This window comes from Rattus norvegicus, chromosome 1 (assembly GCF_021556685.1).
Source record: "Rattus norvegicus strain SHRSP/BbbUtx chromosome 1, alternate assembly SHRSP_T2T, whole genome shotgun sequence".
Classification (NCBI taxonomy): Eukaryota; Metazoa; Chordata; class Mammalia; order Rodentia; family Muridae; genus Rattus; species Rattus norvegicus.
The window spans coordinates 119840020-119853840 of NC_141534.1; the positions used below are offsets into that span (position 1 = coordinate 119840020).

The window sequence follows — 13821 nt, forward strand, 5'->3', positions numbered from 1 at the left end:
TGATTCCAATCTGACACTCACAGATAAGAGAAAACATGGATATTATACTGTCTGACCCTAATGTACCTTGTGCAGATTGATTGTTTCCAGTTATATCCATGGAAAAGAGAATTTCATGATTTTGTTTTTCTTAGCAACCTGATATTCATTCATCAAGGCTGTTTTCAATTTTTGGCTATTGTGAGAGCAACAGTGAACATGGATGAGTATTTTTCTCTATAGTCAGATATAGAGGCTTTTGGTATATGCTGAAGAGTGGTCTAAATGGGTCATGTAGTAGATCTTTTTCTAGCCTTTGGAGGACTCTTGCACTTCTAATATGGCTGCACCAAGCTGCATTCTTACTATAGGTGGGTAAGCATTTCTCTTTCCCAAGGTGTTAGCATTCTAACTGGAATAAGAAGAAATCTCAGAGCAGTTTTAATTTGTATGTCCTTGATGAATAAAAATGTCAAACTTTTTTTTCAAAATGTCTCTTAGCCACTTATATTTTATCTTTTGAGATCTCTGTGTTTAGTTCCATGCCCAATATTAGTAGGACTGTTTGTTTCCTTGAGGTCTCGATTTTTAAATTCTTTATATAATCTAGATACTCTCTGTGGGATTTTTCTCCATTCTGTATGCTGCTGACTTTTTTGAAGGATGGCATCTTTCATGCACAGAAGTTTTTTACCTTGATGAGATTCCATTTTCTAATTGTAGGTCTTGATGTCTGCACCATTAGTGCCCTGTTTGGAAAATTCTTTACTGTGCTAAGCAGTTCAATTGAATTTTCTACTTTGTTCTCCATCAGATTTAGGTTATCTGAACTTCCTTTGAGATCTTTAATCCAATTGGAGTTGAGTTTTATGAAGGATGAGAGATAAAGAAGTATCCAGTTTTATTTTTCAACTTGTAGCTGTTCAGTTTGATTAAAACCGTTTTTAGAAGAGGATGGTGTTGTTTGTTTGGTTCGTTGGTTGGTCGTTTGGTTTGGTTTTTCCCTCTCTTGTGTATTTTTAGTCTCTTTGTCATGTGCCTGTAGGAATGTTGGCTTATACAGCATATCTTTTTTTCCACTGATCAATAAGTCTATTGTAGACCAGTACCATGCTCTTTTTATTACTATAACTCTTGTATAACTTGAAATTTGATGGTTTTTTTTTGCTTTTTATTTGGGGGGGTGCACCAAGATGAGGTTTAATTTCATCCTTAAATACTTATCAGATTTCCTTGCGAGAATCCCTGCCTCAAGAAACCTGTTCCAACATGTTAAAATGGTAGAGAAACTGTATTCAACATCGCATTCCATTCCCTAGTTGTTCAGTAACAACAGACGGAGGAGTTAGGACCTATGTTTTAAGCCATCAAGTTGTATTTTAAACTGTATGTTGAACACTAAGTGGACTGAAGCAGTGAGTACTGTGTTCTATCTAATTCAGAGTGTAGGCAAGGAAAGAAAATGGCATAGCTTATAAAGGCTACAAACTGATGGTGGCACATAGGTTCCCTTACAGAGGATATGAAGTAAACTGCAAAAAAAAGCACAAAGTGAAAGATAGGAAAATGAGCAAATAAGAAAAATTATTTATATATGCAAGACAATTTGAAAGCTATAATAATTTCTAGGCAAGGCATGCAGTCCTAAGACTTCTAAGTAACCCGAAGTCTTTGTTTAGGACTAATGTCCTGGCAGAAATCAAACATACCTATATGGCTGCAGAGCTCTGCAGTGAACATGCAGTCTGTACAGAATGAGGGAACTGGAGACAAGAAGGGATCTGACTTTCATTCATCATATTTTTATAATCAAATTCCACAAAAGGCCCACAAAGAAAGCGAAAATATTTTCTTACCTCAAAGGAAGAAAATTAATTGACAGCTACTAAGACACAAAATCTGCTAGATAAAATGTTAACTCATTCATCTCCATGTCCCATGTAAGAGGTATGAGAAAGGGTGAAGAAAGAACTGAGGAAGTAGATGACTGTGGATGAATTACACAAAACCAGCCAGGAATTAGAAATGACGCAGGGACCCAACAGAAGTGCTGAGCCCCTTCACTCTAATAATTAAAGCGATGACTTTTCCAGCAGGGTTGAACAGCAGATTTGTACACACAGAAAAAAGAGTTCATAGACTTGAAAATATGGCAATTAAAGTTGTCAAATCTTAGGGGCAGGAGAGAAGAAAGAAGAAAAGGTAACAGAGCCCAATATACAAGTGAGAAGACAATATTAATACAAAATGTATAGCATCTTCAGAAGATGAGAGATAGAGTCCAGTGGAGGGAGGAGAGAGATGGAGTGGGATAGATAGATAGAGTATATTTGAAGAAATAATACCTGAAAGCATCACCAATTTAACGGGTGATATAAATATACAAATCCAAATTTCCCAGAGAAGTCCAGTGTGGATAAAACCAAAGAGATCTATGTCGAGACATATTATTTCCAAAATTTCAGACACTAAATTCAGAGACAATGTTGACAGTATCAAGAGGAAGGGATGCATCCCAGATATGGGATTTTTCAAAATATTACATGCCCATTTGCCTCCAGAAACATTGGAGGCCACAGCCAATTGGATAATATGTATGGTAGGGAAAAAAGCTGCAGCATACAATGCTGTATGTACAAACAGCTCTTCATAATTAGAAGAAATGAAAATTCCCCAAGATAAGTAAACCTCAAAAAAGTTTGTTTCTGTTTAAAAAGGTCCACTTCTGTGAAAGTGTTCAAATTTAAAGGAAAAGTTACTGGACATTGACACGAAAGCATTTGAAGTTGTAATGATGTCCAGTACTAAGCTACTTGTAATCTCCCTTTCGAATTTTTTAATTCACTACATGACTTAAATGACAAATTCCCTGGCACTTTGCAAGCTGAGGTAGACAAATCACAAGCCTGCACTATGCTGTAGCAAGGCCTAGGATAGCTTTGGCACATGGCAATGCCTTGTCTCACTGTTCCTTCCCCAAAAGAAATATGCATACAAGTAGTTGTTTTGGCGTGCAATGTTCACCGTTTGTAATGCCAGTAGTATAAGGGTGCAGAGCTAATTGAAGATAATGTATTACGATGAAGTATATTGTTATAAATTCAAGATAGCAAATTTACTATGCATGATTACAAGAAAAAGAATGCATCTGTGAAATAACCACAAACAAAGTGAGAAGGAAGTCAAATCATACTAACAAATCCACTAAACAACGAATAAAACAGATTTTAAAAAAAGAGGGAAGGAAAAGGCCCCCAAACACAAAGAAAGCAATTGGCATTGCTGTGGTAGCCTGTCCTTTCTTAATAGCAATCACTTTCAAATGTAAATGGATTGACCAATCAAAAGCTAGACTGACAGATCCAGAGCATCTAGAAATAAATCAGGATCTAATTATACACAGTCTACAAAAAGTATTCTAGAAGCACAGACTTGCACAAACGTCTAAATTCAGATCTGAGTCAAGAGCCAAGTAAGCTCAGAGTGAAAGGGTGAAAGCGTGTATTCCATAAGGATAGTAGCGGGGCTGGGGATTTAGCTCAATGGTAGAGCGCTTACCTAGGAAGCGCAAGGCCCTGGGTTCGGTCCCCAGCTCCGAAAAAAAGAACCATAAGGATAGTAGCCAAAGACGTGAGGTGATGGTGTTAAGAACTCTAAGTTAAGAGCTATAGCTAAAGACAAAACACTAGATGCTTACTACAGGGCCGGCGAGGAGATATAACAACCATGAACATACTAAGCATCAGAGTGATGAACTATTGGAAGTCAAACGCTATAAAAATAAAAGGAGAGAAAACAACCATACCAATCTCTGTGCTGAGTTCTTATCCTTTTAGAATGTGCACTGAAAAGATGCATCTTCTCACATCAGTGACCTTAAGGAACTGAAAAAGAGGGAGGTGGTGGCCAAAACCTAAAGCTAGAAGTGCAATGATGAAAAACGGAAGCAGAGTAGAGCAGAAGCTCAGTGACAGTCCATAGAAATGGCTGAAGCCTTTCCTGGGGTGGGGGGAGGGCGCTCGACAAAACTCCAGACTTACATTTGCTTTGTGGTTTCTTTGTCATCTACTGGGCTGCTGGAGATTTTCTCGTTTTCCCATGAGCCAAGAGATTTGAGATTTAAGCAAAATTTTGTGTTAGGGTAGAAGGTCTGGGAGTGAAAGTCCCTGTGCTCTCATTGCAGGCCTCCCTGTTGTGAGCTTTTTAAAACAATGACACACTTGCAACGAGTCAGACCATGAAGCCAAGTATAAGCTTAAATGCTCATGGAGAAAACCTTTCAGTGAATAAAAGCACGTTTCCATGAATTGTGAATGTGCATTTTAAGTATTTTGCAAGAAAAATAAAATGATCAATCTCGTTTTTAAAAATAATGGGATGGAACCAAAATTACGTATTTTGTTAGGACCAACACACTGACATGCTTTTATCTAGATTGACAAGGAAAAAGACAGAAGATGCAAATAACTAAAGTCAGAGTTTTTTTTTAAATATGGGGTTTTCATAACAATTATTTACAAACAAGAGGTATACAATAAATTTTATCTGCTATAAAATAATTAAAAATTGGATGAAATGAACTAATTTTTAGAAATCTAAAACATACCAAAGTGAAATCATGTAGAAAATAGGTGATATGAACCTCTCAGAGTGAAATCTCCATGTTGGATGGTTCCCCTGGTTCATTCTCTCAGACACTGAAAATTAAAATTAACACTAGTGGTGATTTCTTAGTTCAAACTTCTGGGAGGCCAGCAGTACAGCTGCATCAAAGTCAGAGCAACATGCTAAGGAAGAGAAGTCAGCAAATATCATCCCTTATGAATGCTTATGGAAAAACTAACAACATATTAACAAGCTAGCAACATAAGCCTTAGTCAAGTGGAAAAACAGTACGAAATAATTTCACAAGAAAATCCATGTAATATACTACACTAATAAAATGAAGGAAAAGAACACACATGATTGTTTCAATTCAAACAGACCAACCATGACAATTTTAACAGATTTTCATGAAAAGAACTTGCAGTACACACAGATTAAACTTTATTAGATGATATAATTATATATGAAAATACATAAAATCATGATGGTGAAAGACTGAAAATTTCATCCTAAAAACAAAAGTATGATACCCAATTGTCACTTCTATTAAAAGTAGGAAAGAAAGGCGCAAACCTCCTCGATCACCGATGGCACGATCGCATGTGAAGGCCCAAGGATTGTATAAATACTCTAGTCGATTACAGCTAAAAGTGAAGTCAGCAAAACTGTGGAGGATGAAACAATCAAAATTTGTACTTCTGTGTAACACTGAACAGTCTTAAAAGGCAGGTAAAATAGCAGATCCATTCAGATTATCATCTAACAAGACAAAAATTTAGTTTTTTAAATAAGGTTTAAAATTATGTTCAATAAAGTATAATTGTGAGTGGTGGTGCTGGAGTACATGAATTCAGTTACCTGCAAAGGCCAGAAGCACTAAATCCCCTGGAGCTGGAGTTACATGTGGTTTTGGGCTGCCAGATGTGGGTTCTATAAGAGCAGTAGGCACTCTTAACTGGTGAGCCATCTCTTGACCCCTAAAGGTAATATCCCAGGCTTTTCTGAATTGTTGTGTGATGTGTCTATCTTCTTCATATTCTACTGGTATGATTCACTATAACTTATGTTTGCTTTTTTACATCTTCTCTCCAAAGAGGATAGTCCCCAGACATTTCCACATTCAGCCTAACCCTATCAAAATATAATAGTATTCGTATGACTGAAAACACCTTTTCTAATTCCCAATTAAATCCCAAATGATTCCAAATGTCTCTAATATTCTTTAAAAAGAAGAAAGATGGAGGCCTCACAGTGTGTATTTTTATAATTTGCGACAAAACTATGTTAGTCAAAACAAACCACTTGTCATAAGTGCAGACACACTGTACAGTAAAATAGAGTAGATAACCCAGGAATAAATCTTATCATATTTAAATTACTTATAAATTCCTTTTTTATTATATTATATGTTTGGGCATATTTTCTGCATGTTTATCCATAAACTGCTTGTATGCAGTGTCTGTGGAGTCCAAAAAACAATTGCCAGATCCCCTACCCCTCGAATTAGAGGTACAGACAGTTATGAGCCACTATGTGGGTACTAGGGATTGAGCACTAGGGCTCCTGCAGAACATATGTTCTTAACTGCTGATTTATTTCTCCAACTCCATGAATTCTGACAAGAATGTCAATAGTATTCATGAGATAGTAGGAAGTGAAGTTTTCTTAAAAAATGATGTTAGGAAAACTGGAAGTCATATGTGAAGGAGTGATGCTATAACTACTACAAAAGACAACTGAATGGATTCAAATCATAAGAGTTAAAATTATACAATTCTTAGAACAAAACAGGAATTGCTGTATGAGACTGGACTGGGTATTGAATTTTGACTACAACATCAGAAATACAACCAAGAGGTAAAAAACAAAACAAAAAAAGAAAAAAAAACAAAAAAAAAATCCCCCCAAAACCAGAAATTGAATAACTGCAATGTTCAAGGAACATCTTTGCATCCAAGAACACAGTAATTACAGAAGAGCAGCCCCCAAACACATAGTTAAAGCAACATAGTTGGCGTAGGTGTGCTTTTAGAAAGACTCACTCCCAAGCATCCTAATCAGATCAAGATAATAGGAAGGATTCAATTTACTTTTCTGATATTTCCTAGTGTTTTCCCTTTCTCACCAGAGTGCTGAGCCTAAGGTGTTTTCTGTATTAACTCCGTGGTCTTGGGTCCTGGGTAGCTACTTTCCTGGCAGGGAGTTGAGAACATATGCCCTCAGTTTAGTTTTTCAGTACAATGATAGCTTGGTCCTCTGCTCTCAGATCACTTACAGATGGATAAGAGAGAAGTAAGCCTGCCTCACCTGCCAGAAATAACGCAACACATAGAGGCCTTATCCTTGATGCTTCTATGTAGAATCAGATACCTCTGTTGTAGGAAAACACTCCAGTGAAGAGCAGTTACCAACATTACTGCAGTATAATAAGCAACTGGAATTCCTTAATGCACATATATGCATCACTCATTTGTCTGAAAGATGAACAAGTATGGTTTGCTGGCCTTGGCTAGCGAACCCATAGGTTGAGGATAAGTGGTTATTAGCTAACTCACTGAGATGGTGTTTGAGATGTGCTTGTGGCACCTCAATCCTGTCCCTTTGTCCGTTCTCGTGAACCAGCAGACTTACTGGCATAGCTTTTGCATAGCAGAACATAAGAGACCAGTTACTCTTGTGATACCAAACCGTCACTTCTGCTACCCATCAGACAAAGCAGGTTATGGGGTTGATTCATAGTTCACAGAGACAAAAATGCCTCTGTAGTGAAGCTTATCTAGGAAAGCTAAGGGGAAGGCTATAGTACGCTTAGCTTGCTCTGATGATTTTTGAAGTAACAACCTCAAGTAATCTTCATAGTAAAAGGCATTGGACATTCCTGTAAATGTATTTTCATATATACTTTATAAAACACAACAAAAGGTTGGATAACTGAAAAACTCACCCGTGTCCTGTGCCCTCTACAATTCTCTTGTAAGTACCTGCTGAAGAAGAATGTGTTCTCTGTGGTATGTGGCTTAGGTGTTCAGTCTAAGCACCTGAGTTCTTAGACCTTTAAAAATGATGGTTGCCTTTGTAGCCAAAACCACCTGGCTTCTAGATAGTCTGCAATGCAGATCATGAGAGTTAGCATAGACAACAAAAGGGCTTGGAAGAGTGGTTAGCTCGAAAACAACAGCTGCTATGTGGTACTGCTTCACCACAGATAATGTTTTTCAGTTCTAGAACACTTACGTTGATCCTTCCCTAGTCCTGTCAGTGTGACAAGGTTGGAATTAGAACCAAAGATACTTTTCACTGTAATCTTCATTGAAATAATGTTTTCATGCCCATGGTGGACAGTGGACTGGATTCCGCAGAGTTTTATTCTACAGCAAAAGGATTCACAGCAACCACTTGATCTTGGGCAAGGGGATCCTCTGAGCCTTTTGAACAGTGAAATCCTGGCTACTAGGAGGGTTTAGGGCTCTTCCTGAGAGTGCTTGATTATGGGCAGTCATCCCTTGCTGTCTCATATCCACCACCTTGAAGCCAAAAATAGCAGGGTATCTTTCTTTGACAATTTCAACCTAGTTTGGTCCCTTGTCTTTCCAAGTCATTTATTCTGTGAGTTTTTGTGGATCACTTGCTGTGAGAAGTACTGTTCTGATACTAACAGATTGCTGTAGGCAGGACAAGCTTAGCTCTGACTTTAAAGACTCAAACCAAGGTAGACAAAGAGCCAACCAGTCAAAAGTCAGGTGGATCTGATTAATGCAATGAATGCATTGATGTGAAGCAAGGTGACCTCAGTGGCACAGTTCTTTAACTTTGACTGTGTTTGAGAAAGCTGGCAAAGATATTGCTAACATGTAATCAGCTGGGGACATTAAAATTAATACTCATAATTGTCTTCTTCACCACTAATACAAAGGTAAAGAGGCATGGAACACTAACTAAGTTGTACAAGATATGCTGCCTTGTTCTATGATATATCTGCCTTCTAGAGCATTGAGATGGCTGAGGGAGTTGTTCTTTATAACCCTTGCTTGCTCATCTACAAATGGGAATAATAATAATATATAATGATAATAGTAAACTTTACTAAGCAGTTGGCAAAATGGTGAAGTGTTTGTTGACATGCATGGCACAGCAATGACTGGCTGATGTCTGAGTACAAAAGAAAATGTAAAGAACATTAATAAGCAAGAGAGAAGAAAAGAAAGTGAATGAAGAAAGGAAAGTGGAAAACACAGGAAGGGAACAAATGAATATATTAATTATACATATATATCATTTTAACATAACATCTCTAATATTATTTTCATATCACTATTTCTACATATGGGGAGCAGAGACAGACAGACAGACAGACAGACAGACAGACAGAAGACAGAGGACAGAACTAACAGACAGCCTCGTGGGTGGCAATAGATTTATTGTCTCACTGTCCAGGACATCAGCTTTCATCGTTTCTATTATATGTCCATATATCTCTGCTTTTCTATCAGAAGCATACACTAAAGCAGAAAGATTCCAGTCAATATTTTGTCTCAGTCAAAAAGAGAAAAATGAAAACCTTAAAGAAATAATTTGCTAAGCAGAGAATTTTTACTGTCTTGGTGTCTTTTCCTATAACTGTGATAAAATATACAGGCCAAAGCAATTTAAGGGAAAATGAAATTATATTCATATTATTTCAGATCAGTTTCAAGCTCTAGTCCATTGGGAAGGGGATGTCACAGAACCCAGAGCCACACTGCATCTGCATGAGAACTGCAGGCTAGTGCTTGGCTCTTTCTTGTTTCAGGCCAGGACCCAGCCTACAAAATAGCCCTCTTTCAGGATGGTCTTCACATCTTAAGAAACTCAAGTAAGAAAATCATCCAAAGATATGATTAGAGACCCTTCTCACTGCTGATTCTAAATTTTATAAAGTTAGTTTTGTGAAGTTGGGGAGCTAACACCAAGCATCACACTCATTCCGTGAGGTTCACTTTCAATTGGTTGTTGCCATCATTCCTTAGAAATAGGAGTGTAGTTCTCAGACTATAACAGGTATAATGGTGGTCCTTCTCCTTTCAGAACAAAATGGGAAAGTAAGAAAAGAGGGGAGAGATAAGAATGCAAGGAGAGTGATTGAGGGAAAGATGGAGGGAGGGAGAGAGGAAGGAAGGCGGAGGAGAAGGAGGAGGGAGAAAAAAAGAAGAGAGACAGAAAGCTAACCAATGCGACATACATAGGAGAACTGGGTAATATAGAACAAATACAGAGCCTATGATGCCACTGGTGCTTATCGATCTTGACCAGATCCATTCAATAGGCTTGAGCACTCAGCTCTGGAGTTTGAAACTCCCTGTCCTTTTCGTTTCTGTTAGAGCTCAATGGTGCAAGTTCCCCTCAGTCATTCAAGTTACTTACCTAGCCTGAGTTAAGTGAAGAGGCAGTGCTATGCTGAACAGCCTTTCCCTCTCTCTTCATGTTCCCATACCTTCCCTTGCCTTAACTGTTCTTTCACCTACAGCCCAACAGAACCTGATCTTTCATAGACCCCTCACTTGTATGCTTTCCTGTTATAGCATGCAGGCTGTCTCTACAGTCATGGGGCTTTCTAAGTATTTTTTTCCAAAGAATAAAAGGTGTAGTGAATACATATTTTGCTCAGCGCCATGCCCTGGCTGTTCTTCTTTCTTTCTGGTTCTCTCTTGAAGGTAAGCCAACAACAGAGATGAGTATTTTCAGGGGCAAGGTATTTAAGATTGCTGTATAATAATAAAATGTTTTCCTATGTTAAGTCTAAGTCACTTTGCTGCAGTAGTTGACCTGCCTGAGTTCCTCTCAGGCCAGAAGCTATGGTCTCTGGCATTAACACCTCATCTTAAAACAGCAGGGGATTAGGTAATGGATTAATTACTAGAGTCATTTCCCTCTTGTCCAGATGCCTTGAGCTTGTCAGACTAGAGGGAAGTTTGGAGTAATAAACTTTTGTTGAACCAGGAGAAGAGTCATGCTCACATAAGGAAAAACTTTTACACAAGCAAATATGGATTAAACTCGCATAAATTCATATACAGATTCATACACACACATTTTCAAATCTCCATGTAGACCAGTTCAATTTATACTATCTCATAATTACACACACACACACACACACACACACACACACACACGTAAATGGAGCAAAATACCTAGCACCGGTGCAGAAAGAACTTACTCATTTTGGATCAAAAATGAGCTCAAACTTTATTTCATAGAGAAAGAAAAAGCTTCTCCCTATTATTGTTAAATGAATTAAAACCATGTCTGTTAGAAGAAAGCTTTATTCTCTCTAATATGACTAAACATGCCTTTCTATTAAGAAAAGATCTGTTCTGCCCCATGTTAAGGAGAAGTCCACCTTCTACTTTTGCTCTCTCTACAGCTTCTTTTTTCCTCTTTCCCTATGTGTTCTGCATATTGCTTTCTTAATTTTTAAGTTCTGTTATTCCACTCTGCATTCTCCTTCTAATCTTGCTCTCTCCTCCTGCTCTGATGTTGCAATGCTCTTACGCCCAATGCCTTTACTTCTAAGTTCTTCTTGTGTTCAGCTCTACATTAAAAATTCTCCTCAGTTCTGTCTTGTCTCTTTGTCCTCAATACTTACCCATCTTTCAGAATATATGATCACATGGTAAAAGTTCACCATAAGTTTACACATAAATTGAAATCATAAATTGGACAATAAGTTTACAACATGCATATCCATTAGGAGTAATTACCTGGCTAAACATTCATCATCTGTTGCTAGCTCTACAGGATCATAGAGAGTTAAATACCATAACTTTCATGACTAACATATTAGTGAATTTTGTATAGATAAACCCAGTCAATATTTTATCTTTTGTCCTTGCACCTATAGTAAATCCTTAGTTTCCCTTTTATGACCTTGGGTAATGGTTTTACAACCTCTTGAAATGTACTTTGAGCAGTAGATGCCTGCTTGTTATCTCAGAAGCAATTAACTCATGACACTTGAAAACTGGAAAAGTTCTCATTGCAGTTTGGACTATCAGAAAATTATTCTTATAGGATAATCATTAAGAATTAAGGAATCATCTATCTGTCTATATAGCATCACCACATTGTTCTGCAGAGATCTCTTAAAAGGGTGGGCTAATACCTAGTTTTGTTATATATGTTTAATAATAACAGGAAAAGAATATTAATAGCAGTAATCTTTCCTGAAATCAATTTCTCATGGGCCTTGCCTGCCAGAACAAATCCATCATAGCTATTAATCTAAGGTGGAGCCATCTTAGGAAGATCATTTTAGGAAGATCACCTGATAACTTCTACCCTTTCCATGATGGCTCCTGACAATATTTTGCATTATTTATCAAGTTAATAAGATAAAAGTCCTACATGTCAGAAACAGTTGATGGCAGGAAAGACCTACTTCTGGACTTATTCAGGCTTCCCCATCCAGTTTCTATAATTGTCATTCTGACTCTACATAGTGTCACCATGAGTGGGAGGCTCCTAAACACAATGCCCTTGCCAATGTACATGTGCATTCAAGGATATGTGCCTTCAGTTTGTTTGGGGGAGATGAGTAAGAGAACAGGTAGTAGAAAATAATAATCCCAATTACAGACTTTGTTCTATGAATAAGATGGGATGTTGGGCTAAATAATTGCATGATATGGAAAAAATGTATTTAGTTTTGGATTGTGGATGGAGTGTAGTCCTTGCTTTCATTCTATGATGCATGCATACTTCTAAATCTTACTCCACACACTGTTAGCATGTATAGATTTTACTTGTCAACTTAGAACAGGTAAAGGAAGTAAAATTAAGTATGACTCTGTTTTCTTAATAAATCTGATCTGTAATATATTCAAAAAGTGCATTTAAGGAATTTCTTACTCATTCAAAATTCTCAGTATACCTTGAGGTGGACTTTGGGAAGGGGGGTTATGTATATGTGACTTATGTCTGTCTAGAGGCATTTTTCCCTCCTCTGTTCCTTAGCACGCCTCTAATGCCACTCCTGCTGTGTATTTCAGGATCACCACCACAGCAGCTTGCATGATGGACCTCAGAAGATACCCACTGGATGAGCAAAACTGCACCCTGGAAATTGAAAGCTGTGTGTATTCTACAATGCCTTCCACATTTTGTCTTTTGAATTATAAGTTTTTTGTTATTGTCATTGTAAGTTAGTATGTATACCAAAGCACTTGCAATGTGCTTATCATTCTTATAGCTATCTTAAAATTAGGCTGGGAGGCAATTTAATGGTAGAATGCTTGTCTTCTGCACACAAGAACCTGGGTATTAGTCCCAACACAGGAAACAAAATATAGTATTAGAGGATTAAGTCTTAGCAGTTTTACAGTGAGCACAAAGAAAGACAGAGATATAAAAAGAGGAAGAGAAAGCAAGAGAGACGCATATTGATTGAAAGACAGGAGTGAGTGTGTGTGTGTGTGTGTGTGTGTGTGTGTGTGTAACTCAGTCTGAAAAAGTCCTTTATTTTAATCTGATTAGATAGTCTGCTCTCTGTGACGAAATAGGAGAAAACAAAAGAAAACAAATGTTCCTCATCTCAAACCATTCAGCAAAAACAGAGGAAACACTGAGATGCAATTTTCTTACAATCTGCTTTATCATGCTTGAGTGGCTGGACTGCTGGGACCCTGGGCAGTTGGAGTGAAACTCATTTCCCATCAGAATCATAGCCTTACGAGCTGACCATTTCTGCATCTTGGCGATTTTCTTCAATTTGAGGAGTGCTCAGTTGCCTTGTTGATAATTCAGTGCTCCGTGCCTCTGCAGGGAGAGTTCTAGCAGGAAGATGTACCTTCTACCGCCTGAACAGTTCTGCCTGTTGATCCTGACCTGTCCTACACAGCCTTATTCCTAGGCTCAACAAGTGTTTGTACTGAGTCTGTCACAGCCTGGTTTATTATTCATCTCCACTAGCCTTCTACTGAGATTTGGGTGGTTACCTGAAGTTGCTTTTGTGGTGTCACTGGAAGTATTTGTGATTGAGGAGAGTATACAGATCTTAAGCACAATGAGGAACTACAAAGTGGGAGCTGCAGCTGGTCACACTGTACCCTTCTCTGCTATACTGATCAATGCCATCTTCCTGACATCTGTGAATTCAGAGATCAGGAATGTAGAGTCATATCCAACGATGCAGAATTGGAGCTTTAGAGGACTTTCGCCATGGACATGCAAAGACTCAGAGGAAAGATGATGATCCCTATA

General features: G+C 37.9%; 1 protein-coding gene across 2 annotated transcripts in view; it reads left to right on the forward strand.

Moving 5' to 3' along the window:
• The window catches only part of Gabrb3 (gamma-aminobutyric acid type A receptor subunit beta 3), a 234617-nt gene that overhangs the window by 179041 nt on the left and 41755 nt on the right, over positions 1 to 13821 (forward strand). For both annotated transcript variants that reach the window (XM_087623534.1, NM_017065.2), the window contains 1 exon segment: positions 12612 to 12694. In XM_087623534.1, coding sequence (XP_087479660.1) covers positions 12612 to 12694 — 83 coding nt within the window.